Source organism: Cervus canadensis, chromosome 8, assembly GCF_019320065.1.
Source record: "Cervus canadensis isolate Bull #8, Minnesota chromosome 8, ASM1932006v1, whole genome shotgun sequence".
In the NCBI taxonomy this organism is placed as follows: Eukaryota; Metazoa; Chordata; class Mammalia; order Artiodactyla; family Cervidae; genus Cervus; species Cervus canadensis.
Window position 1 is genome coordinate 62642215 of NC_057393.1, and position 25768 is coordinate 62667982.

Here is a 25768-nt window from a genome sequence, read left to right on the forward strand (position 1 = left end):
GTTGGAATGTGAGATTTAGCAGTGGAGCAGCCTGGGTGGTGAGCAGCCATGGAAGGATGAAGTGGAAGTGAAGTTCCGTGGAGTTGAAGGTGGTCAAGAACAGGTGAGGCTTAGTTGTTGGAGCCGCCCGGTCCCCACACACCCAATACACAATGCTGGAAGAGGTCCAAGTTGCCGGCAGGGATACAGAAGTTACCAGGATGTTGCAAGGATAAGTAGTAGAGAGGAAAACTGAGTCAGGTCCCAAAGTCCTCAGGGAACATGGGAAGCTGGTCATAAAGGAGGACCACAGTAAAGAATGGTAGAACTGATGGCAGGAATCTCAAAGGAGATGAGTTTATAATAGGGAGGAGGAATTAAGACAGTGGCCACCCTTCCTGTCCCCAGGTGCAGCCCTAGGACGTTGGACAACATAGGAAAATGAGTAGTTTTCCATGGGATACAGTGTATCAATGGGAAATGGTGGTTTGTTGCTGTGGTGAGCAGAGTGAACCTGAGGACTTAGGGTAGTTTGTTTACAATGGGAACAAGGTTCTAGAGGGCTCTGGGGGATGCGGAGGCAGGAAAGGCAGCAGTGGGAGGACACACCAGGAAGTAGGAAGCACAGACAGGGTTGAGATGAAAACCAAGGAGAGCACAGATGAACAGAGGGACTTAAAATGCTTGGGGGACCCACAGCTGGGGCTGAGGGTCATCGTAGGATCAACTGGTCTCAAAAGTCAAGCCAGTACCTGTTGCACATAAAGGATATTGAGCCTGGTTTTGTGCATGCAACACTGGGCTGTCACTCTCAGGCACACTGGAACGTGAAAACCTCTGATCTACACTATCCATCAAGTCCGAGCAGTCCCTAGGGGAAAAGACAAAAAGTGTTAGTCGCTCAGTCATGTCTGACTCTTTGCAACCCCACGGACTGTAGCTCGCCAGGTTCCTCTGTCCATGGGATTCTCCAGGCAAGAATACTGGAGTGGGTAGCCATTCCCTTCTCCAGGGGATCTTCCTGAACTAGGGACTGAACCCAGGTTTCCTGCATTGCAGGCAGATTCTTTACCGTCTGAGCCACCAGGGAAACCCTGAGGGGAAAAGAGGAGCATTCTAAAGCTCTCCAGACACATGCCCTGTGGATCCCATTCTGATTTAGTGTATAGTATAAAATGTGATGATTGAAACAGGTAGTGGAGTCATAGCTTAATAGTCAGGACACAATTAAGTGCAAGTTTCATGCGGTTCCTCTCAACTGATATCCCAATGTTTTGGGTTCTGGATTGGTACAGAGACTGATATAAAAGAACTTTGCTATTTATCATCCAGTCAGCAACCTGTGGTCTTGATCAGAGTTCTAATTAGAGCCCTGATAAAACATTGTTTAGTTTCTTGAAAAAGTTCACACCTTCCTCTATAAGAAAGCTTAGCCCAAAGTGACAGGAAAAATGCAGACTCCTGGTCAAGAAACTTCAGTGGCTCCCATTTATCTGTTGGATAAGGTCCCCAATATAAGGAAGATGGACCACAATCCTACTTTCCTTCATCACAGTTATGTTTCCCTCCCGCTGCCTGTACTAATTCAAGTCACATATTCCCAAATCACAGTGCTTTTAGTAATATGGCCTTTGCTCTTTAGCCACCTGGAATGCTTCCTGTCCTCACCACTTTTGAGTTAAATCCTTTGAATCCTTTTAAAGCCCAACTCAAATGTATTTCCACCAGTTTTTCTTGACCTACCTGTTACACATTCCTTTTCCTTCCTCTGAAATTCTTTGGCATTGTTTATCTTATGGCATAAACATATTCCCCAATATTTTATTATGAAAATGTTCAAACATGCAGGAAAGATGAAAGATTGTTTAGTGAACCCCAACATATCCACTACTTAGATTCTACAATTATCATTGTGCTATATCTGCTTTATCCCATATCTTTCCATCTATCCATTCACCAATCCATCTTGCCTTTTTGATGCATTTCAGAGTCAATTGCAGACACTAGTATACTTCACTCCTAAATCCTGTAGCCATACCTGCAATATTTGGTTTTCTTTAAAGTAAAATTTACCTACATATCATGTTTTTTAAAAAATACTCTGCCTCCTACCTTTCCTATCAAACTCTTTAATAGTGGGAACCATTTCTTACGTTATCTCTATCCGCCCACCCAGTATCTAATAGTGACACTAGAAAGGATGCAAAAAGAAAGTGTAGTCGCTCAGTCGTGTCTGACTCTGTGACCCCATGGACTGTAGCCTGCCAGGCTCCTCCATCCATGGGATTTTCCAGGCAAGCATACTGGAGCGGGTTGCCATTTCCTTCTCCAGGGGAATCTTCCCGACCCAGGGATCAAACCCGGGTCTCCTGCATTGTAGGCAGACTACTGTCTGAGCCACGAGGGAGTCCCTCGAAAGGATAAACAGAATCAAGATAATCACAGCTAACATATATCAAGTACTTCCTTTGTGCCAGGTACTGTTCTAAACACTTCATATGCTTTATTTAATTCTTATAACAACTATGAACACAGGTACTATAAAGCAGCCTGTTATACCTGTTACAAATTAGAAAAACAAGCCTATAGAGGTTAGGTAACTAGCCCAGTACACACAGATAGCTTTAAGTGCTGGAGACAAAATTTAAACCCAGATGTGAATCAGGGCACACGCTCTTAACCATTTGCATTCCCTCCACATTGTCAAAACCTTACCCCTTGCAGGAGACTAACCATATATATGGAATGTTCAAAGAGCCCACTGCTTTGGACTGGCCTTGTCATGGCCCATTAACAGAGGAAGCTGCCTTCAAAAATTTTCCCTGGCATGAGCTCCACAATGAAGGTAAAAGGTGAGAGGGAACTAGCTTGTCCATGGTCTTGTCACTGGGTCACCGAGAATGTCTCATGACACATCCCACGGCTACCTGTATCTACTGTGTGGCTGCCCTGTGTCTCTGGGGCTGGTGTAGGAGGCAGTGAAAGGAGGGTGAGGGAGAGTTCGGAGGCCTAGGAAAGTCACAAGGGCAGCTTGGCTGGCTGCCGCCTGGACACTCAGTACAGAGGGAAGCCAGGAAGGACAAGAGGCCGTTGTTTCTGGCTGTAGGAGGCTGGTCAGTTTGATACTGGGTGAACCCACCACCCCTTCCACCACTTTTAGTTCTCCTAGACCTTGGATTAGAAGTAAAGAAATTGGATTCCAAATGATTCACATGCTGTTTCTGGAGACGGTGGGCTGGCGGGGGCGGGGGGTGGGGTGGGGTGGGCAATCCCAGGACGGGTTATGTCTGTAAGTAATCAGGAATGAACTTTGATGGTCACTCTCTTGCTCTAGTCACCACTGCACACCACTGCCAGATAATACAACTTGAGTGCAGATTCCCTTCTTCAGACCCTTCTCTAAAGCAGCCCAGGTTAGATACAGGTTGAGGCCCTTCACCATATGGCCCATACCTAAGTATCTAGGAAATCACAGAGTTTTGTTGAATACTAATTGCACAGAGCATTGATATAATTTACATACACAAAACTCTGAGTCAAAGAGGTTTGGGAACTGCTGTATTAAACCAAGGTTAACTCGTTTCTTCAAGTGGCCTTCACAGAGCTTTAAATTATTGTGCATGATGAGTCTCTGAAAGGAGAAAAGAACACATTCCAGTTTTGTTTTTTTTCAACAAGGATCTTGAGAACCTAGTGTTCCATAGAAAGTGTGCTATCTCACATGCCATTCCTAACATAGCTACCCCTGAAACTTAACCAGTTTTTCTAAGGCTATCATGGCAGCCATGGAAATGCAACTGTTCACATCTGCTGCTGTGAGGAACATGGCAGATTCACTGCTCTGGCTCCAGTGAAGCCACACAAGCTGCTGCTGCTGACCAAGCATGACAGGGGTATTCATGCAGGTCCATCCCTGCAAAACACGGGACTCCTCTAATAAGATGCCCCTTTGACCTTGCCGAAACTTCCTTAGAGGTGTATTGCCACCTGGAACTCTTCCTACCCTGTCTTCTTCCTGTATCAAAATCTGAAGCTGCTTCTGTTTCTTGTTCTTTGTCTGTCTCCGGCATATCCCTCAGCAAACCTCTTGTACTTTTCATTCCAACTTGGCATCTGCTGCTCAGAGTATGTAAACTGGCAAACCTATTTCAAACGTGTTTCTAAAGCTTTTCCAGATTCAGCTCCTCCTTGGAACCTCACATCACTTTCTTGGCATCTGCTTTTTATGGTCTGCACTGAGAGGCCTCCTGATACAGAAAGGAAGCTCACAGCCTCTAGAAGACAGCATCCCAGGTTCAAATCCCAACTCTGTCACTTGCTAGTAGTATAACCTCAAGGAATTTCTCCAACAAGCTGTAAAATGGGAGGATTATACCACTATTTTGCAAGGCTTATAAGAATTAAATGAAAAATTACACTTAAACCACTGAGCATATAGCAAGCAGGTACTCAACAGACTGGATGATAATAATGGTTTATAGTCTTTTGTGTTTTTTCTACTTTCCTTATCAGGTTTATAAAGTCTTGAGGGTGGACAGTGTAATCTTTAACTCCCCTTAAGGGCCTTATTCATAGTGAACTAACAAATAGCTGTTAAATTGAGTGGAAAAAAATGATTCCTTGCAGAAAAAAAGGGGCATCTCAGGGAAAGGGGGCAGAAGAGCCAATAAGGAAAGTCAACCAATGGTACAGAAATGTAAATATTCAAAATACATAGTACAGGTATAAAATAGGACATGTTTATATAATATATAAAAATATGTTATACATATGATATTCAAATATTTAAACAAATCATGATTTCAGAAATAACTGCCTACAAGAGAGCCAGGAAGTCCAAAGGTGCTCCCAGGCTCTTGTGCATAGGTCGGCACTCTGAGCCCTGTAAACACAATCAGGAAGAGCTGTTTTAGCAGTAAAAGCCTCTTACCCAAGCTTAGTGCAACCAGGAAGAAAAGGAAGAAAAGTGAAAGAAGGAAATTTCAAAGACTGATAATAATGAACATGTCAATGCATGGACACAGAACATACAGAACCAGGGTGGGCTTTCCTGCCTCGTTCAGAGTACTGCCTTCTCATTTAGTACCTGGTGTCAGGTCGTGTTGGTTTTAAGGTTTTCCCATGGACCCTGATTTGGTAGGGGAAATTTCGCATAGCATAGCAGCGGTAGCCCCTCAGAGTAACCTGTTGTGGGGTTGGTGTGGGAGGAAGCTACTGGAATTCTTAGATCTTCTGCCTGTGCGCCCAACTGTGGCTCTGCATCTGGGGAGGCTCAGGAAAGGGCATCATCTGTCCCACGAGCTCATTGTTGCTCTTTGATGGGAGGGCCTTCACACTAGCCTCAGCTCTTCCTAAAACCTCATTGTGCTATGCTGTGCTTAGTCGCTCAGTCGTGTCCAACTCTTTGCAACCCCATGGACTGTAGCCCACCAGGTTCCTCTGCCCGTGGGGATTCTCCAGGCAAGAATAGTGGAGTGAGTTGCCATGCCCTCCTCCAGGGGATCTTCCCAACCCAGGGATCGAACCCAGGTCTCCCACATTGCAGCAGATTCTCTAACATCTGAGCCACCAGGGAAGCCCAAAACCTCATTAATTCTTGAAACCCGACTCTAGTATAATTGAGCCAACAGTAGAAAAGCTGTAGGTAGCAGCCTGAGGGGTACAGGCCAGCACTAGTGGCCTCTTTCCTCCCCCAGTAGGCAAGTGTGTTCATGTGTAGCAAGGTTTCTTCCCTTCAAACAGGATGACCTCTTTGGCCCATCTAAGGCCCCCCAATGCCCCATGAAAGTTCTACACATGATATGTATATAGAAGTAAGCAATTGGCAGGAAGGGGAGTCACCAAGAGGGGTGCCTGTCAAAAGAGTGAGGGCTGCTGCTATATATAGCTCCCTTACAAGGAGAAAACTATCAAGCTCATGCATTTCAAATCTAGAAGCCAAAGTGTACCAAGGACATCTCCTTCACTGCCCTCAAAACAGCACCCATTTTCTTTGAGCTTCCAGCAATTTTATGAGACAAGCTACAACGCAACATTTTTTTTTTCTTTTCTACCGAACACCATTTGAATGAATCACTCTGCTCTCTGCAGTGCCAAGGATTTCAAGTATAGTTAATTCACATTAACTAGGTCCAGCTGACAGGAGTTGGTTCAACTGAATCATAAAGCATATTAAAAGAAATTCAGTTTTATTACCTTTAGGAATCTAGTGGGACTCTGCTAATAAATTGCTCCTCAGTATAGGTCTTAAGGGAAATCTGTTTTAATGAACAAATGAGAATGTTTTCTAATTCAGTCCATCAGTGTATATGGAAATACTTGAAATGCTTGCTCTTGCTTATATGGCAGGATTTCAGCTGAACAAATCCCGTGTTTATAAGTTGTATAAGATGAACTACCCAAGTTGGTATTTCTTCACAAATTAGTGCAGTCCCAATTAACAACGCAATGAAACGAAGTTACTGTACTCAACACTCAGAAGGAACACTCAGCTTTCGTATCGGCTATTCTTCTGGCTGGGGTAGGTGGCAGGGGGGATCTCTATTCTTTCAGATTTTGTAACACACATTCCTTCTCTCCCCTCCTTCCTCAAGCATTTATTAAGCAACTAGTATCTGTAAGACACTGTGCCAAAGACTGATTAGAAATCAACAATCTCACAGTCTAGAAAGACAGACAACATGAACAAGTGTTGTAAAGTGCTGCCCGTGCAAGAATTGCTCTATGAACAGAGGACGGTGGGGTTAAGAAGGGACCATCCTGAAAGCATCAGGAAGGCTTCAGAGTTCAAAGGGTTCTTACAGTGGAAGGGGTGTGTGTGTGTGTGTGTGTGTGTGTGTGTGTGTGTGTGTGTACGTGTGCATGGCAGACAAGGAGGGGAAGGGCACTGCATAAGGAAGGAATGCCCAGGCATGAACATGTAACATGGTATGTGCAGCAAACTGCAAATAATATGACAAGGATGGAAATGACCACAGATGGGATGTTAGGGGAGGAGGCAGCAGCAAGAGGGGTTTCCTAGCAAGGCCAGGCTGGAGAGGTCAGCTGAGGCCAGATCACAAGCTTCCCAACATTGCCTGCTCAGGCTCTACCTCCTTCATGAAAATACGAGCATGAAATGATAGAGAGTCCAGATCAAGGGAGGGGCATGGGCCGGCTGTCCTCAGTATTAGGTCCATATCACAACTGGAATATCATATTTAGGAAGATGGGGGGCATCAACGAAGTGGGAGGGTAAATCTGGACCCCCATTGCTTCACCCTGTCACAGGCAGAAATCTAAACTTGTGATTTCTTAATTAGAAAATGTTGACAGCATATGTGTTGGTCCTTTTAATTCCAGGCAAAACCAAGCAACAGTGCACCAGTGACTCACCAGTGAGACTGCACTTAAAATACAACAGCCTCGGAGCCAAGACCAGCCTCGTGAAAACAGACTTCAGGACAGTATGGAACTGGGCATTGGCCAAGGAGCCTGGAAAAACACACCCTGAGCTGTTAAAGATGTAGAGCCAGGGCTTTCAAGACCTAGAAGACCAATGGGAAGGGGCTTTAGAAATAAAATGTAAGCTATATGGGTTATCAACTGCCACAGAACAAACCATACGAAAACTCAGTGGCTTAAAACAGTTTATGTCTATGATCCTGCGCACTGACTGGTCGGTTCTTCTGGTCTACCTCTGGCTTACTTATGCAGCTGCAAGGGTGAGGTGGGTAGTGGGCTCAGCTGGGACATCTTGGCCGGCGGGGCCTCTCTCTCCTCACAAGATCTTTCATCCCAGGCTCCTTCATGGCATGGCAGTTTCAAGTCAGCGTCCCAAGAGGGTGAAAGTGGTAGCTTCCACAGTCATGCCACAGCAAATCTACCACATTTTATTCGTGAAAGCAGATAGAGCACCTACAAGGGCTGGGGAAACAAGACTCTGTGTCTCGATGGATGAAACAGTGAAGTCACAGTACAGAAGCTTATGCACTCTACCATAGAGGACTGGGTGACATGGCAAAAACACCCGTATGATGTGGGGTGAGTGCAGAAGGGCTGAAAAGCAAAGAAAACCTTCCCTGGGCTCCTGACCATGCGGAGACAGAACACTGGGAAAACTGAGTGGACGAACTTCTGCAGATTCAGCTGAAGCCTTCAGAGAGTGCAAGTGAGAGCGTAACCTAACAGAACGGCTAGATGGGGCCGCAAGAGAGCCCTGTATCAGTGGGGCTTACTGCCCACCCACACACCCTAACTCTCCCATAGAACTCACTTTTAGGGAGGTTTGGTTCGAGAATGGTAATCCGCCGAGTAATAGTATAACCTCAGGATATCCCTGATGGCGCAGTGGATAGGGATCTGCCTGCCAATACAAGGGACGTGGGTTCGATCCCTAGTCTGGGAAGATTTCACTTCACGGAGCAACTAAGCCCGTGTGCCACAAATACTGAGCTTGTGTGTTCTAAGACCTATGAGCTGCAACTACTGAGCCTGTGAACCCACAGCCTGTGCTCTGCACAAAAAGAGCCACCACAATGAGAAGTCAGTGCACTGCAACTAGAGAGTAGCCTCCACTTTCTGCAATCAGAGAAAGCCATGAAATTAAAAGATGCTTGCTCCTTGAAAGAAAAGATATGACCAACCTAGACAGCATCTAGTTAAATACCTTTGATAAGGTAATTGTCAAAGGTGGGTATCATTTTCCAGTTTCAATGTACTTTCACAATATGAACTCCCTGGATCCTTATAATCATGATGATGAAGCTATCTTACACTTACGATGTTCCAAGTACTGTTTTATATCTTTTGCATGTATTAACTCATAAACACTCATAATAACCCTAGAGGGTAAGTACTGTCATCAATTGAAAACTGACAGACAAAAAGGCTTAGGAACTTCCCGAGGTTAACACAGCTACTAATTAGAGGAGCCAAGATTTGAGTCCAGGCACTTGGCTTCAGAGCCCATGCCCTTAAACCCCTGTACTATTCCGCCTTCCATTATATCAAAGGAGAAAACTGAGACAGTGGTTTGGTGACTTGCCTGAATTCACCCACAGTCCCACTACATCAAAACTAGAAAACAGAACAAAGTTCCTTCCCCTCTAAGTCAAGACCTATTACAGTGTGATAGCTGACCTTATCAGCCTTTTCTATCATAAATGATTTTCCCAAGGGGAAGAAATATAAAGGATGAGAGGTGGAGCCCAGAGTGGGAGGCCAAGGCAGTACTAATTCTGAATCTACTCTAACACATGCTACCCTATAGCTAGGGAGATGAAAGTGTAATGCATTTTATACATGTTGGTATTTTCCTTGAGAAGACAATGGCTACCCTTAAGTATGGAAGCAGAGGAAGGATGAAGCTATGAAAATGGGAACTCTTAGTAAACTGACCCCAGAAACTAGTTCCCAGGAAAAGGGGTTTGGCAAAGGGAGAGCCCAGGGAGTTTATGCTTCCAGTGCCAATGTACAAAGGCACCAGGCAGTGTGCAGGGAGCAAGGACACAAACACATTACTTTGCTCTCGGATGTCATTCACCCCCCCCCCACTTAACTACTGCCCAGAAAAGGCACTTCCTCTCCCCAGTGCCTGCAGTAGAAGCCCAGTCTGTTGCTTTCCCTTTGAAGGCCTCCCTGAGAATGCAGTTGCCAACTTCCAGGACCTATCAAATGGGCTATCCCCTCTCTACCAAGCCCTGGTCCACTCCCAGGCTTAACCCAAGTTAACCCATCCCATCCCCTGGGATGCTGCAACTCAGAAACTCCTGGCTTAGAGTGGCAGGGTTGTGGAAAGGCTAGACTCTATTTCTGGCCAATGAGAACAAACTATTATCAAGACTAGGTCTCTCTCATCTCCAAGTCTTATCATCATTGCAGATGTTTTCCCCCCTAAGTCCTCCATGGTCACTTAGGATTCAGAATATTGTCAATTCCTCTGTGAACTGGTACATTATCTGCTCCTGAATATCATGACATAATTGGGTTAGCAGATCTATTTCTGGCCACCAGAGAAACAATAGTTCAAGGTGGAAAGGGGGAAGGATAAAACTGTCCCTTTTCATGGATGGGAAGACTACTTATGTAAAAAATCCTAAGCAATCTACAAAAGAACTTCTAGAACTAATACGTGAGTTTGGCAAAGTCACAAGATAAAAGATCAACATCCCCAAATTAAAGGTGTTTATATATACTAGTAATATACAATCAGAAACCAAAATTAAAAGATGAAATAGGGGAATAAAAAGCTAAATATTATGCTTGGGGCTTCCCCAGTGGCTCAGCAGGTAAAGAATCTGCCTGCAATGCAGGAGACACAGAAGATGAGGGTTTGATCCCTGGGTCGGGAAGATCCCCTGGAGGAGGAAATGGCAACCCACTCCAGTATTCTTGCCTAAAGAATCCCATGGACAGAGGAGCCTGGCAGGCTATATACCATGAAGTTGCCAAAAGTCAGACACCTAAGCAACCAAGCACAAAGATAATGCTTACAGTCCTCAGTGAACTTTCATATCCACCTAAGAGGAGGGAACGAGGGAGCTTTGTGAACACCTGTATTCTCACCCCACCCAATCATGAAATGCTCTTAGGGAAGGGCAGTTTAGTTTAGTTCAGTTCAGTGGTTCAGTTGTGTCTGACTCTTTGCAAGCCCATGAACTGCAGCACGCCAGGCCTCCCTGTCCATCAACAACTCCCAGAGTCCACCCAAACCCTGGTGATGCCATCCAACCATCTCATCCTCTGTTGTCCCCTTCTCCTCCCACCTTCAATCTTTCCCAGCATCAGGGTCTTTTCAAATGAGTCATTTCTTCCCATCAGGTGGCCAAAGTATTGGAGTTTCAGCTTCAACATCAGTCCTTCCAATGAACACTCAGGACGGATCTCCTTTAGGATGGACTGGTTGGATCTCCTTGCAGTCCAAGGGACTCTCAAGAGTCTTCTTCAACACCACAGTTCAAAAGCATCAATTCTTCGGTGCTCAGCTTTCTTTATAGTCCAACTCTCACATCCATACATGACCACTGGAAAAACTATAGCCTTGACTAGACGGACCTTTGTTGACAAAGTAATGTCTCTGCTTTTTAATATGCTGTCTAGGTTGGTCCTAACTTTCCTTCCAAGGAGTAAGTGTCTTTTAATTTCATGGCTGCAATCACCATCTGCAGTGATTTTGGAGCCCAGAAAAATAAAGTCAGTCACTGTTTCCACTGTTTCCCATCTATTTGCCATGAAGTGATGGGACCGGATGCCATCATCTTAGTTTTCCGAATGTTGAGCTTTAAGCCAACTTTTTCACTCTCCTCTTTCACTTTCATCAAGAGCCAACTTTGAAAATAGGCTTTTCAGGTGATTGACTCCAGAGAGAACCAATTCGGGAGCATCTGCATTGCCTGGGAGCCTGTCAGGAATGCAAATTCTCCCCATCAGTGGAATCAAACTCAGAAGGTAGGATCTAATGTGTTTTAACAATCTATTGTACTTTGTTCCAGACAGCAACTTCCGTAGTTCATTTTGTGCCTGTGAAAAAGCACACAGGCTGCTGAAGTTTGTAGCGCCCTCTGCTGGTGCCCATCTGCAAAGGCCGACCTCTGAATTAAAAACAAGGCACTTGTAACTCTAGTTTGACAGCCTGTGAAGTTTTTTATTCAAGTGAAAAGAAAAATCCTGTTTCCTATTACATCCACTGTGGCCTCATCCCACTGTAGCATTTCTGAGCATTCTCCTATGGCTCTGCTGAAGTTTTCATTTCCTTCTGCATCCTTCATTCTTCCGTGCTCCTGATAAAGGACCCCAGAAGAGCCTGGTGAAACTGTCCCCAAGGTCAGGCAAGTCACCCCATAAAGAAAAAGGTGGGTGGATGAGGACTTCCCTGCCTTAGCCCAAGGGCAATGTCACTTTCACTACAATGGCTGAGTGGGAGACAGATATGAGTCTCTCCCCTAAACAAAACGAAAATCTCTAGATGGCTTCCTATAACACTGGAAGCAAAAATCTAGTTTGCACTAGGGCCTTTGAAGCCTTCATGAGCTTCAAAGCACTAGGGCTTTGAAGCCAGAGCCCTGGCTACTTCTCTAAGTTCATTTCTAATCACCCTTTCACTTCTCACTCTTAAGCCAAACTGGCCTTATCATTATTTGGAGAACATGCCAAGCCTGCCCCAGAGGCCAGCGCAGTTGCTGTTCCCTCCCTCCTAGATATCCATATGGGTCCTTCCTCATTTATTTCATGCCTCTGTGCAAGTCACCTCTGTGGGCCTTCTAATGCCATCAACAAATGCCATCAATAACAAATGCTTCATTTCTTTCATCACGTGTGTGTGTGTGTGTGTGTGACAGAAAGACAACACTACTTTTAGCTAAAGTCAATTCCCACCAGCCGAAGACCACCAGAAACACGTTAGTCAAAGTTAGTTTTCTAAATTAAACTCCCTGTAGCAAGAGAGACTGAACAGCATGCAGAAGAGTGGGGAATCTCAGTAAGAGGGTTTTAGGAGGGACTTGTACAGGATTTGGGCTTGTGTTAGGTGATGTTACAAAGGGTTCAAAAAACAAGGGTGCTATTTCAGACTGAGTGTTTTCAGAAAGCTGGAGCAATACAGCATCTTAGTAACTAGTTTTCTTTTTTTCCCTACACCAAGGGGATCTTAGTTTCTGACCAGGGATCAAACCCATGGCCCTTACAGTAGGAGTGTGGTCTCTTAACCACTGGACCACTAGGGAGGTCCCTCGTAGTTACTAGTGTATCAGGAAAGGGGGGTGTATTACTATTTGGTGGTACACAGTGCTCATTCAGGCTGAATTATGACTGAAGAAGGCCCTTCATGCTCATGCAGAGTCCTCATCTGCTGTTGATGTTCTGTAACATTATATTCAGTGAAAGCGTTAGTCGTTCAGTCATGTCTGACTCTTTATGACCCCGTGGACTATAGCCCACCAAGCTGCTCTGTCAATAGAATTCTCTAGGCAGAAGTGGAATGGGTTGCGATTCCCTTCTCCAGGGGCTCTTCCTGACCAGGGATCGAAGCCGGGTCTCCTGCATTGCAGGCAGATTGTTTACTGCCTGAGCCATCGGGGAATACCGTTGTAACTAAGCTAATTGACAGCTAACAGGGATGCTCTTCTTTCTCATTATTTCATGGTCTAGAAAGTATGTGTCCTGAAGGCAAGGACTTTATTTTGCTTAGCACTGAAGCACAGTGCTTAAACATTATTTGGCATATAGTAGATGTTCAATAAATGTCAGATAAGTATTCTTTCAAAACATTTTCTTTTTCAAGTGTTTTTTTTTTTTCATTTATTTTTATTAGTTGGAGGCCAACCATTTCATAACATTGCAGTGGGTTTTGTCATACATTGACATGAATCAGCCATAGAGTTACATGTATTCCCCATCCCGATCCCCCCTCCCACCTCCCTCTCCACCTGATTCCTCTGGGTCTTCCCAGTGCACCAGGCCCGAGCACTTGTCTCATGCATCCCACCTGGGCTGGTGATCTGCTTCACTATAGATAATGTTCATGCTGTTCTCTCGAAACATCAAAACATTTTCCATACCTCAGGTCCAACACATCTACAATGCAGCCCTATATCTGGGACAGGTAAATTTGAGTCCTTGGAATGTCTCGTAAGTGATGGTAGAGACAACAGCAGCTGCTGGTGGGCAGACAAGTAATAAGTTACATTTTATAGAAATTTAAGACAAGGAGACTATCTGGGTCCTCTGGACTGTCCCTCAGACCAGATAGGACTTAGCTTCCATCAATTCTCAGGGAAGATCATTACCATGAAAAAAACCCTACTCTCCAATGATAAAAGATGCCAAGTTAAATACTATGCTACAAATAAAATGAAAAAAACCCTCAACTTAATGATCATCTTTCTTTTCCCATCCAACATCTTATAGCCATAGGTCCATAATCTGTGATTTAGTTAATCTTCCAGAAAGATTTGCATGCTAATAAAGTTGTCACCATTCTACCATTTCCTTATTATACTGCAATTTAAAAATAATTTTGCAGCTTGTTTACACAGAAACGGAATTGAGGTACCATTTTTAAACCTATCAAGTTAGGAAAAATACAAAAGTTCAGTAGTATTTTATTTTGGCAATGGTGTGGATCAATAGACAAACTCATACACTGCTAGTGGAAAAATAAACTGGTACAACTTCTGTTGAGGTCAATCTGACAATATCTAACAAGACTTAAAGTGCACAAAATCTCTGACCCAAAAACTTTCCTTTTAGAAATTCTACAGATAAACTTGTATGCGGGTTAAGTAACATGTTATTAACTGCAGCGTTGTTTGAATAGTAAACAATCTAAATGTCTATCTCTCAGGGAATGAGTAATAAATTACAATATCTATGCAATGGGGAGAATACTAGTTTTTCTGTTTTCCTGCTAAACACAAAAAATTTCCCAGAACATCAACATCAGACAAGATATGAGACCATGACAGATCAAGTGAAAACAAGACTATTTAGCAATGATGTCTGAACACATATAAAAACATGAATATTATTGTAGCTGCAAACATGATCAAACATCCCTCTAGCCTGGCTGATATGAGTGGCTGCTGCTTCTTTATCAGCTAACATTAGCCTCAGTTCATTCCCCCTGCATACTGTTAGGATTTATTTTAAAACACACAATCAAAGAAGTGCTCCAGCATCCTGAACACATCTAATCCACAGCAAATATGAGTTTCCTTAAAACTTTCCCATTAAGCCAACTAATCTAAACCCCAATCTGATAGGTTCTTTCCAACACACTCCCAGCTGAGATGCCCTGTAGTTCCTGATGGTGTGTGTTCTCACTCAATGCAATGAGCAATAAGCTCTATTCATTCAACTAAGGTGTGTCCCTAGAGGGGAAGGCATTGGCACATGTGAAGCGAAATAAGCATGGTGCAAAACCATGTATGTATGTGCATATATGTGTATATGGTACAATTTGTATAAAATAATGTAAAGCCAATTAAAAAAATATATTGTATGTGCATAGAAAGTAGCTCAGGAAAAATTCAGTAAAAATGGTCATCTCTTGGAAGGAGAACTACTAAAGGCACAGGGGTGGGAAAGAGTCTTCAGTACACAGTTTGTTACCATGTTCACAATTTATTTACTTGAAATTAATAACTTTTAAAAATGAGAGTAAGAGGCTTCCTTGGTGGCTCAGTGGTAAAGAATCCACCTGCCAATGCAGGAGACATGGATTTGATCCCTGATCTGGAAAGATCCCACATGGAGCAGAGCAATAAAGTCTGTGCACCACAACCATTGAGCCTGTGCTCTAGAGCCCAGAAACCACAACTACTGAAGCCCAGTCTCTGCAACAAGAGAAGTCACCACAATGAGAAGCCTATGTACCACAACTAGGGAAAAGCACACATAGCAATGAAGACCCAGCACAATCAAAAGACAATTTTTTTAAAAAAGAGAGTAAGAATCACAGGCACTGCTGTGGGATCAATACTGAAGAAAGTTCAGAATGCTGCCTGGACAGTCAGGTGTATCACATTCCTGCACGTCTGCAGGTGAGATTTCCACCATGTTCAAGTCCTCAAACTGCATTCTTACTGCCAAAATGCTCTCTAGCTAAGCCTCCAGAATCAGGCTTTGTGGAAAAATAGGATCAAATTTCATGTACTCTGACGTCTTATTGATGAAGGCAGCTGATGAGTCTGTTTATCAAAAAACCATTAGGTAGGCTCCCTGACTTTATACTACCAAGTGGTAGTAATCAAAACAGTGTGGTACTGGCACAAAAACAGAAACACAGATCATTGGGAGAGGACAGAAAGCTCAGAAATAAACTAGTGTGCTAATCGATAATTAATCCATGACAGAGGAGGAGAGACTATACAATGGAGAAAAGACAGTCTCTCTTCAATACTAGTTTCAGGAAAACTGAACAGCTACGTGTAAAAGAATGAAACAGAACACTCTCTAACAACATATGCAAAAATAAACTCAAAATGAATTACGGACCTAAATGTAAGACTGGACACTATTAAACTCTTAGAGGAAACTCATAGGCAGAACACTCTGACATAAACCGCAACAATATCTTTTTGGATTCATCTCTTAGAGTAATAAAAATAAAAATGATCAAATAGGTCCTAATTAAACTTAAAAATCTTTTGCACAGCAAACGATAAATAAATGAAAAGACAACCCACAGAATGGGAGAAAATATTTGCAAACCAAGGGACCAAAAAGCATTTAATCTCCAAAATATATAAGTAGCTCATGCAGCTTGATGTAAAAAACACAAACAACCCAATAAAAAAATAGGCAGAAGATATACATAGACTTTTCTCCAAAGACATACAGAGGCCAAAAAACATTTGCAAAGATGCTCAATATCATTAATTACCAGAGAAATGCATATCAAAGCTTCAATGAGGTACCACCTCACACTGGTCAGAATGGCTATCATCAAAAAGTCCACAAATAATAAATGCTGAAAAAGATGTGGACAAAAGGGACAAAACCCTTCTACACTGTTGGTGGGAATGTAAGTTGGCATAGCCACTATGAAGAACAGTATGGAGGTTCCTTAAAAAATGAAAAATAGAACTACCATATAACCCTGCAATCCCATTCAAAGGCATTTATCTGGAGAAAACCATACTTTGAAAATTTACACACACCCCAATGTTCACCATAGCACTATTTATAATAGCCAAGACATGGACACAACCTAAATGTCACTGACAGAAGAACAGAAAGAAAACATGGTACATATATACAATGGAATTTTACTCAGCCATAAAAATGAATGAAATAATGCCATTTGCAACAACATGGATGGACCTGGAGATGGTCATACCAAGTGAGGTCAGAGAAAAGACAAATATCTTACGATATTAGTCACATGTAGAATCTAATTTTAAGAATGATACAAATGAACTTATTTATAAAACAGAAACAGAGCCACGGACACAGAAAACAAATTTATGGTTAGCCAAAGGGAAAGTGTGGGCTGCTGAGGGATGAACTGGGAGTTCGGGATTGACATACACATACTTCTATATATGGAGAAATCAACCAATATTCTGTTGTAACCTATATGGGTAAAGAACCTGAAAAAAAATGAATATACATATAACTGAATCACTCTGCTGTACACCTGAAACTAACATAGTATTATAAATAACTATCCTCCAATTAAAAAAATAGATACAAGTATTCTCTTTAGATTGGGATACAACGCTCTTACAATTGAAATATGAACAGGCAGGTCAAGGTGGTTTTGTACCTCTGGCTCTCTTGGGGAGCCCTGTGAAGCATTTAAATATCATGCTACTCCAGCAGAGGCCTTTCAGCTATCATCTGCTCTTTTTCTAAGTTATAGCTGAGGGCGATCACTGAGCTCCTCTGAGGCATTCTCTTATGACAGCACCATCCTCAAGTTTCCAGAGTTGGTTCCCACACCACTTACTGCGGGGCAGTTCAGCATTTCAATAGGTCAGGTGCATCGGCACAAGACAGACCATTTTGGATACAAAGTATATCATATCCTACATTCGCATGACACCAGCCAATAGCAGTGGGCAGCTCCTTTGTTTGGAGTCTCGATCTTCCCTGACTGGGGGACAAAGGCCTCCTACAAACTGTGCCCTGCCCCGGTTCCCCAACCTACCTTGGGATCTCTCTGGCCTTTCATCTCCAGTGATCTTTTGTGTACTTTCCATCACCTTTCCAGAGAAGGAAATGGCAACTCACTCCAGTATTCTTGCCTGGAGAATCCTGGGGACAGAGGAGCCTGGTGGGCTGCTGTCTTTGGGGTCGCACAGAGTCGGACACAACCGAAGCGACTTAGCAGCAGCAGCATCTTTCCTCTCTCTTTTAGACTCATACTTCTGCCCTTTACCAACTCCTGCTTCACAGAATTACTCATACCTGTCCAAACAATTTAGACCCTGGCAAGAGGCATTCTTTTTTTTTTTTTGGCCCCACCCCACAATAGGCATTCCTAATGCTTCCATTTAAAATAAAATCATATATCCTGTCAACAATTTCCAAACATATTCTCAAATAAATCCAATTTTTTGCATCAGTTAGAGCCCTCTAAACTTTCATCACACCCTATTGGATTTATCCTTCAAGGAGGGTTCAGTTTAAGGTTCACAGGTTTAATGAATTTTTCTTGGATCCTCAGTCCCCAGTGAGCCCTTCCTCTCCCAAGCTACAATTAAATGAAGAGAGTAAACTTGTTTACCCCCTCAGTGGTTTCCAAACATTCACTTCCATTATTCTCAACCCTTTTTTCAAGGGAAAGCCAACTAGGAAAGCCAAATATGTAAAACACCAACTCTGGATGAAAATGGTACAAGCTTCAACTCCCTTCCAGTACCCCAGATGTTCACCCAGGCAGTTTTAAAACTACTGCTCTATTCTGCCAATGAAAGTTGTTATTTCCATTTTTCGGTCATCTTAACCTAAGATTATTAACTCCCTAGAGTACAGGCCCTGTGTTACTGACCTAAATTCAAGTACATGATATACCAGGTACTGAGTCATTCAGGCTATAATACTTTCATAATCTGGCTCTTAACACAGCCGATGAGGTAGGCACTTCCCCCTACATTTTACACATAAGGTTAAGTGAAGCTGGAAGAAAAGGCCCAATTTAATCTGCAGCAGAGCTTCAACCCATACCTAGGTCCTCAGAGTCTAAATCCAGCACATCTTCCATTCTACCAAGCTGCCTCTCAGTCTGTTTTGGACAATTCTTTTCCAGAGTCCCCAAGATACCAGCTGGTGCCAGCACCAGAGAGGCTACAATTAGTAGTGATCATGAAGACAAATTCAGTTATGAATTAATAAACTCACATGGTCCTGCTGGAGAAGGAAATGGCAACCCACTCCAGTATTCTTGCCTGGAGAATCCCAGGGACAGAGGAGCCTGGTGGGCTGCCATCTGTGGGGTCACAGAGAGTCAGACATGACTGCCGCGACTTAGCAGCAGCAGCAGCAGGGTCCTGTGACAATACTTAGTGTTCCCAGAGTTGGCTCCCACACCACTTAATGCGGGGCAGTTCAGCATTTAAATAGGTTAGGTGCATTGGCACAAGACAGACCATTTTGGATACAAAGTATATCATATCCTACATTCCCACTACACCAGCCAACAGCAGTGGGCGGCTCATCTGTTTGGTGTTTCCATGGCTCTTGAGTTGCTGGGCTACCCCCTAACAACTATTTTCTCTTCTTTTCCTATTTATCATTACCTCCAAAGCTGATCCAACAGGATGATGGTACCTTCCTATAAAATCTACAATTAAAATAAACCCAAAACCAACAGACACAAACTTTAATGTGCTCAGGAATAAGTAAGTGGCTGTTTGCTTCCCATTCCTCCTTCTCAACTTAATCTACAATTATTCTTAAACCATCAGGAATATTACTTTTCTTTCCCTAGTTTATGGAAAAGAAAGGAGAAAGGGCAAATGGCTTATCTAATAGACAACTAAGAAGTAGCACATGCCAGGGACTAGACAATACATTAGTATTTAAAGTTGCAGGACCCAATCATTTGCAAAAATAAAAAATTCACTTTATAAAAAATAAAGCAGCTGCATTAATAATGCAAAGACATTTAAAGAAGAGACTATAATCCAATTTTCAAATGTTTTATTTTTAGTGTTTTTAAACATTTTAATACAACAAAGATATAAAATAATATATATTAGTTAAATCTGGATTTAATTTAGAATTGAGATATTTACTTATATACAATACTGTGCTTCAAAGTATGGCTACCACAGGAACTTTCACATCTTCAAGTAATACTAGTTTCTCTGCACACTGGGTGACATTTAGGTAGAATTCATAGAACAGAACATGCCCATTTTAGCCCAAGCTAATTTTGCTTCCCCCATTAAGTATCAGTCTCCACTTGTTTTGTTTCATATCAGAAATACTTCAATTGTCCTAACAAGTCACAGATTCTCTGAATAAAAAATTATTAAAATTGAGCATTTTAAAGATGGTATTACTAACTGGTAACAATGCCTCATGAGTTCAGACAACCCAGTAGTTCAGATTGAAACAGATCTGAAATAACATCAAAATTAACATAGTATTCCCTCTCCTTCCATATTAGATACAAAACTTCTTTATGCATAAACATGGAGTACACAGAGAAAAAGTCCTTGGCTAATATAAGGTAGAACATAGTCTAAAAAAATTAACTTTGGGGGAAGCTGAGTTATGGCTTATAGATTGCACAAATGTTTTAATTCAACTTAATGCAAAATAATAGGCCATATTTTAGTTACTTGAAATTGGTGGTCTTTGCTGGGGGTGAGGAATAGGCCAGAGGGGCACCAAAACCTATTTCCATAGTAATTTCAGTCATTCAAAGCTACTAAAAGAGAAGGAAAACAACCCTCAACCTCTTTCCTTTCTCATTGGTCACTTGTAGCAACAGTCTGACTTTTGATGTTACTAACAATTTCCTCTACAGCAGTACGGGGTAATTCAGATTAAACATTTCACAAATGCAAACTGTAACAGCCAAGTAAACGTGGTATTAAAGTTGACATGCTTTGTTGGCTCTGAAACTCTCTAAATGAAACCAATACTGGTTAAGAAAGCCATGGGACTATTCTAAAAAAGAGTTATCCTCTCTCAAATGCCTGCAAAGAACTGGCAAATGATTGTTACTATGATTACTTTTAGTAAGAGATAATTTAAAACAAGAATATGGTTAATGTTCTAGAACATTATGGAACAAGAATCCTTTAAAAAAAGTTTACTATGAAACTGACAATGAAATTGCTTTTCTACTGAATACAGACAAAGCAGGTTAGTGTTATGAATATCACTTTGAATATATACATAACACTTTCCAAACAGGTGTCCTCAAAACACAGGGCCTCATATTAGCTATAAAAGGATTTGGCACCTCTGTCCTTATTATTTTCAGTAGGAATTTTAAGCAGGCACAGGGTAGGGAAGAGTGCCACCTGCAGTGCCAGAGCTACATTTTCAGCAGGTCTCTAGCGTGGAGTTCTTCCTGTGAACAGTCCACACTCCCTTAACTGATTGGCTCTGTGGCTGAGTTCACTATGTTCTGATTTACAGCGATACTAATAAACAGACCTAGCATATGGAAGGTGTATTTTAACCCAAGCAATTCTGGCTACAGAGGACTATAGAGAAGATAGGCATGTTGAAAATTCTGCAGCATAGCCAAAAAGAGTTTCTCCCAAATTATGTGGTGATAATAGCAAACGTGCCTTCTTCTAAACCTGATATTCTCTACAAACTTCAATTAATCTTCAGTAACACTGTCCTGCAAGTAATTTAAGAAAAAGAAAAAAAGGTAATGCTGCCCCTAAGAAGACAGAAATTGCATGGAAGACTTTCAGTATAACCTCCAGTTTGCATCCCTGAACAAAAAATTGCCTTGGTTCCCTCTATACTGAAATCTCAGTGTTTAATGAGGTAAACCTCTCACATGTTTGAAACTGCATACAAGGTAAAAATTCTGTAGATCTAAGGCATGCAGCTTCTCTACCTAGCCACAGTCACAGTCAAAATGTAAATTCTATTTTCACTATGGTTTTAACAAAATTGTTACAAGAAAAAAGATACAAAGACAAAATCTGGAAATTTCTGGACAAAACAGTAAGTAACAAAAATATGTTTTGTATTAAAAAAAGAAACGGAAAAGAATGTTGTCTCAAAGCTTTCCAAGGAAGAGACCTGGAGATGATTAATGTATGTAAACACTGCCTTGTAATAGTTATAACAATAAATTATAAATCTAGCTTACCTTTCCCTCAAAACGGATATGGTAAAAGGGAGGTTGGGAAGTTATTTTATAATCCTCATTGCAGTCTGCTGTTAGGCACTCTCAGTATCAATAGCTCTGCAAAGTTGGTTGTAATTTTTTTTTTTTCCCTGTTTTGTTCTAGAATAAAATCCATATGGAGGAAAGAAAACTGCTGTTAGGGAAATTTACCATTAAGTAGTTATTCAACATTCTTGAATTAATGGTGCCACAGATTTTTTCCAAACATTTTCCCAAAAGCCAACATCAGTCCATTCCTAGATAAATTCAGGCTTCTTTTGTTATTTGGAAAAAGTGGATGTTAGGTATCTTTTGAATTCAAGGGTCAAACTACTCTAACTGCACAGGAAACATCCTTCAACCTTCATGATTATGCACTTTCCTTGGATGAAATGTTGGCATTTTCATCCCCAGAATGTAACAGGATCAACAGTTCAAGGTACTATCAGATTCTAAAGTATGAGATTTAAAAGCATAATAAAACTAAATTATCTCATGACATTTTCTCAAGTGAAAAATAAAAAAACAATATTCAGAGAAGACACAAACTGGTATCACTCAGCACTAGCTGAAACTTGCTTGCATTATATTTGTTTCCTGCCCAATCCACTCAGGCTCCTCTGTAACTTATAGGGGGTGGGAATATGACTCAAAGTGCAAAAATAAAATATTTCACTGTATCAACAGCATGTTAATATGCCAGCACCTTTTCTAACTCCTTGTTTTAAAATTGAATGCAAAACTACACAATTAATATTCCAAGTGGCTAAGCTCATGAGTTGGGGTTCAACTTCTAATTCTAGAACCATCCTACTATCAGAACTACTGTACAAAATCATTAAAAGTTAAAGTGACAAAGCTTATCACAGAGGTCAAATTACTTAAGGTACTAAATTTCTAGTGTTGTAAACAGCAACTAAGTTATATTACTCCTGACTGCCAAATTAAAGCTAAATAGAAAGAATGTATGTACACAATTGTATTTAAAAATAAAAAACAACAAAACCTTTTCATATCCAAATATGTCTGAGGCTGCTTAGTTCTGATGGTCAAGATGAGAAATTTCAAAAACCAAATAGTTATATTATGCCTGCAACCTGTTATAAATTTCAGAAAGAGAAAAATTTGCATGCAAACATCCCCATTTAAGGACATAAGAACTTTATCTAACATCTGATAAAAACTCTCATTTTGCTCATTAAATAACATCATTAAAAAGCATAAAATTGGGCTGTCATTTATCTGGCTAACAGTCACAGCACAAAGTTATTCCAGGTACTTACGTCACTAAAATTAAGCCAATTTTATTTTTATGGATTCAGACATTTTTTCCCTCATGAATACTTACTGATGATCATACTAAACCCTTAGAACAAAATAGAACCGAATCTTTTGTTAATTTTGGTGAAAAAATGCCAGCGTTATACTTTACTTTGTCATCTTATATATGGCCTCTTTCATTCTCATTTCAAGGATCCTGGTATAGTCAGTATACTTTTCTTACGGTCAGTTCAGAAGGCAAAAATTAATTTGTCAGTAAAATGGATCACTTTCCAGAGTTGCATTTTTTTAGAAAGACACGGAGATTAGTTCAAAGAACAAGTACTGCTCATTGGGTACGGGTTTTTCCTTTGAAGAAAATAAGGAGCCTAAAAAATTATTAGTATTCTCAGTATTTCTTGCCTAGAGTCCTACTGGAATTTTTTTTTTCTTTTTACATCTTTCAACCAGCAAACTGCTTAAGTTGATTAGCTTAAGTTCAACAGGCAAATACTCAAAAGGTAAAGCTAAGAGCCTGACTTCAATCATAATATTAAGTCTGCCTAAAGAGAAGGGGCAGAAAACATCTACTTAAACTTCTGTTCGACAGACAGGTAAGGACTCTTGATTGTTCTTGTTTGCTTTCTATGGTCACAGCCTTGCTCAGGACAGAGAACTTTGTCAACATATAGGGAAAAAAGCAAGACATTCAGGAACAACCTGGAGGGAGAAAACAAAGTTACTTTCAACAATGACTGCATCTTTAGTCATGAGCCCATTACAAAGATAGTCTTCATCCAATTAGTCTTTTCATTATTGCTGGTTTTGAAAATGGCCAACAATATTCATTTGGGACTGTACCATTAACATTGCACTCAAAAAAAGAAAACATGGGAAACCAAATTCTTGCTCTCCTACTCTGCTGATATGCTCTGGTATTGGCTAGAGTATGGTAGTACAAAAAGAGTCTCGTTGTGATATAAAAGGCAATAAACACATCAATGGAATAATGTTCATGGGCAGCCAAAATGAAGAAGATTCCAAAGAGGTTGAGAACCCAGGATAAAGTGTGCAAGAAATTCCAGCTTCTTGGTGTATCTGAGAAAAGGACAGAAAGATCATTTTAAAATCATTTCTTCCAACAGTTCTCCCAATGTTTCTCAGTGACACGTTTCCTAGACCTGCCTGTTTTTCCCACTCTTCACAGAATCTGACGCCCTTCCCCAGCCTCCTGTGCAGCTAGTCACTCGCTGTGCCGAGAAGCACTGAAGAGGTACTTACACTCAGTGACAAAGAAATTCAGCATGGTCAGGACGACCGTGTGGCCACTGAACATGTAGTCTCCACAAGTGTGGACGCCAGTCAGGGTCATCCCAAAGCCACTCCAAATGGCAAAGGCCCGGTGTAACTTCTCCCATACACTGCCATATACCTATAAGAAAGCTAAGAATTAGTGCTTCAAATGCTTATGGCAGTAGAGGCTCTTACCACTCCCACTGAAATTCAAAGACTGAATGACAGATCTAAGCAAAATCAACCAGACTCCCACTGTAATTAACTGCAGACACCAATAATGGGTGGTCAAAGCTTGGCCGTACTCAGAAATATTCTGGTAATTTAATGAAATCAATAGCCTCCCAGGTGGTGTAGTGGTGAAGAACCTGCCTGTCAATGCAGGAAATGCAACCCATTCCTCCAGTATTCTTGCCAGTAGAATCCCATGGACAGAAGAGCCTGGAAGGCTATAGTCCGTGGGGTCATAGAGTCAGATATGACCGAGCAACTGAGCACACATATAGTGAAATCAATGCAATTCAAACTTCTCTACTAGGACTTCCTTTACAATGAAAAGGCTGCCGTTGTTTAGTCGCTCAGTTGTGTCTGACTCTCTGTGACCCCATGAACCACAGCACACCAGGCTTCCCCGTCCTACACTATCTCCCAGAGTTTGCTCAAGTTCATGTCCATTGAGTTAATGATGCTATCCAACCATCTCATCTTCTGCTTCCCCCTTCTCCTTTTGCCTTCAATCTTTTCCAGAATCAGGGTCTTTTCCAATGAGTCAGCTCTTTGCCTCAGGTGGCCAAAGTACTGGAACTTCAGCTTTGATGAGTCCTTCCAATGAATATTCAGGATTGATTTCCTTGAGGATTCACTGGTTTGATCTCCTTGCAGTCCAAGGGTCTCTCAAGTGTTCTCCAGCATCACAGTTCAAAAGCATCAATTCTTCGGAGCTCAGCTTTCTTTATGGTCCAACTCTCACATCCATACATGACTACTGGAAAAACCATAGCTTTGACTTTGGTTGGCAAGGTAATGTATCTGCTTTTTAACATGCTGTCTAGGTTGGTCATAGCTTTTCTTTCAAGAAGCAAGTGTCTTTTAATTTCTTGGCTGCAGTCACAATCTGCAGTGATTTTAGAGGCCAAGAAAATAAAGTCTGCCACTGTTTCACTGTCTCCCCATCTATTTGCCATGAAGTGATGGGATGGGATGCCATAATCTTAGTTTTTTGAATGCTGAGTTTTAAGCCAGCTTTTTCAACTCTCCTTTTTCACCTTCATCAAGAGGCTCTTTAGTTCCTCTTCACTTTCTGCCATTAGGGTGGTGTCATCTGCATATCTGAGGTTATTGATATTTCTCCCGGCAATCTTGATTCCACCTGTGCTTCATCCAGTCTGGAATTTCACATGATGTACTCTGCATAGAAGTTAAATAAGCAGGGTGACAATATACAGC

General features: G+C 41.6%; 1 protein-coding gene across 4 annotated transcripts in view; it reads right to left on the reverse strand.

Moving 5' to 3' along the window:
- Positions 1-19585: 19585 nt before the first annotated feature.
- SAMD8 (sterile alpha motif domain containing 8) overlaps positions 19586-25768 on the reverse strand; it is a 51565-nt gene continuing 45382 nt past the window's right edge. For all 4 annotated transcript variants that reach the window (XM_043476474.1, XM_043476472.1, XM_043476471.1 and 1 more), the window contains 2 exons: positions 24311-24461; positions 19586-24127 (listed from right to left, as the gene is read on the reverse strand). In XM_043476474.1, the coding sequence (XP_043332409.1) occupies positions 23823-24127; positions 24311-24461 (456 nt within the window). In that variant the 3' untranslated portion in view covers positions 19586-23822. The remainder of the gene's footprint in view (positions 24128-24310; positions 24462-25768) is intronic.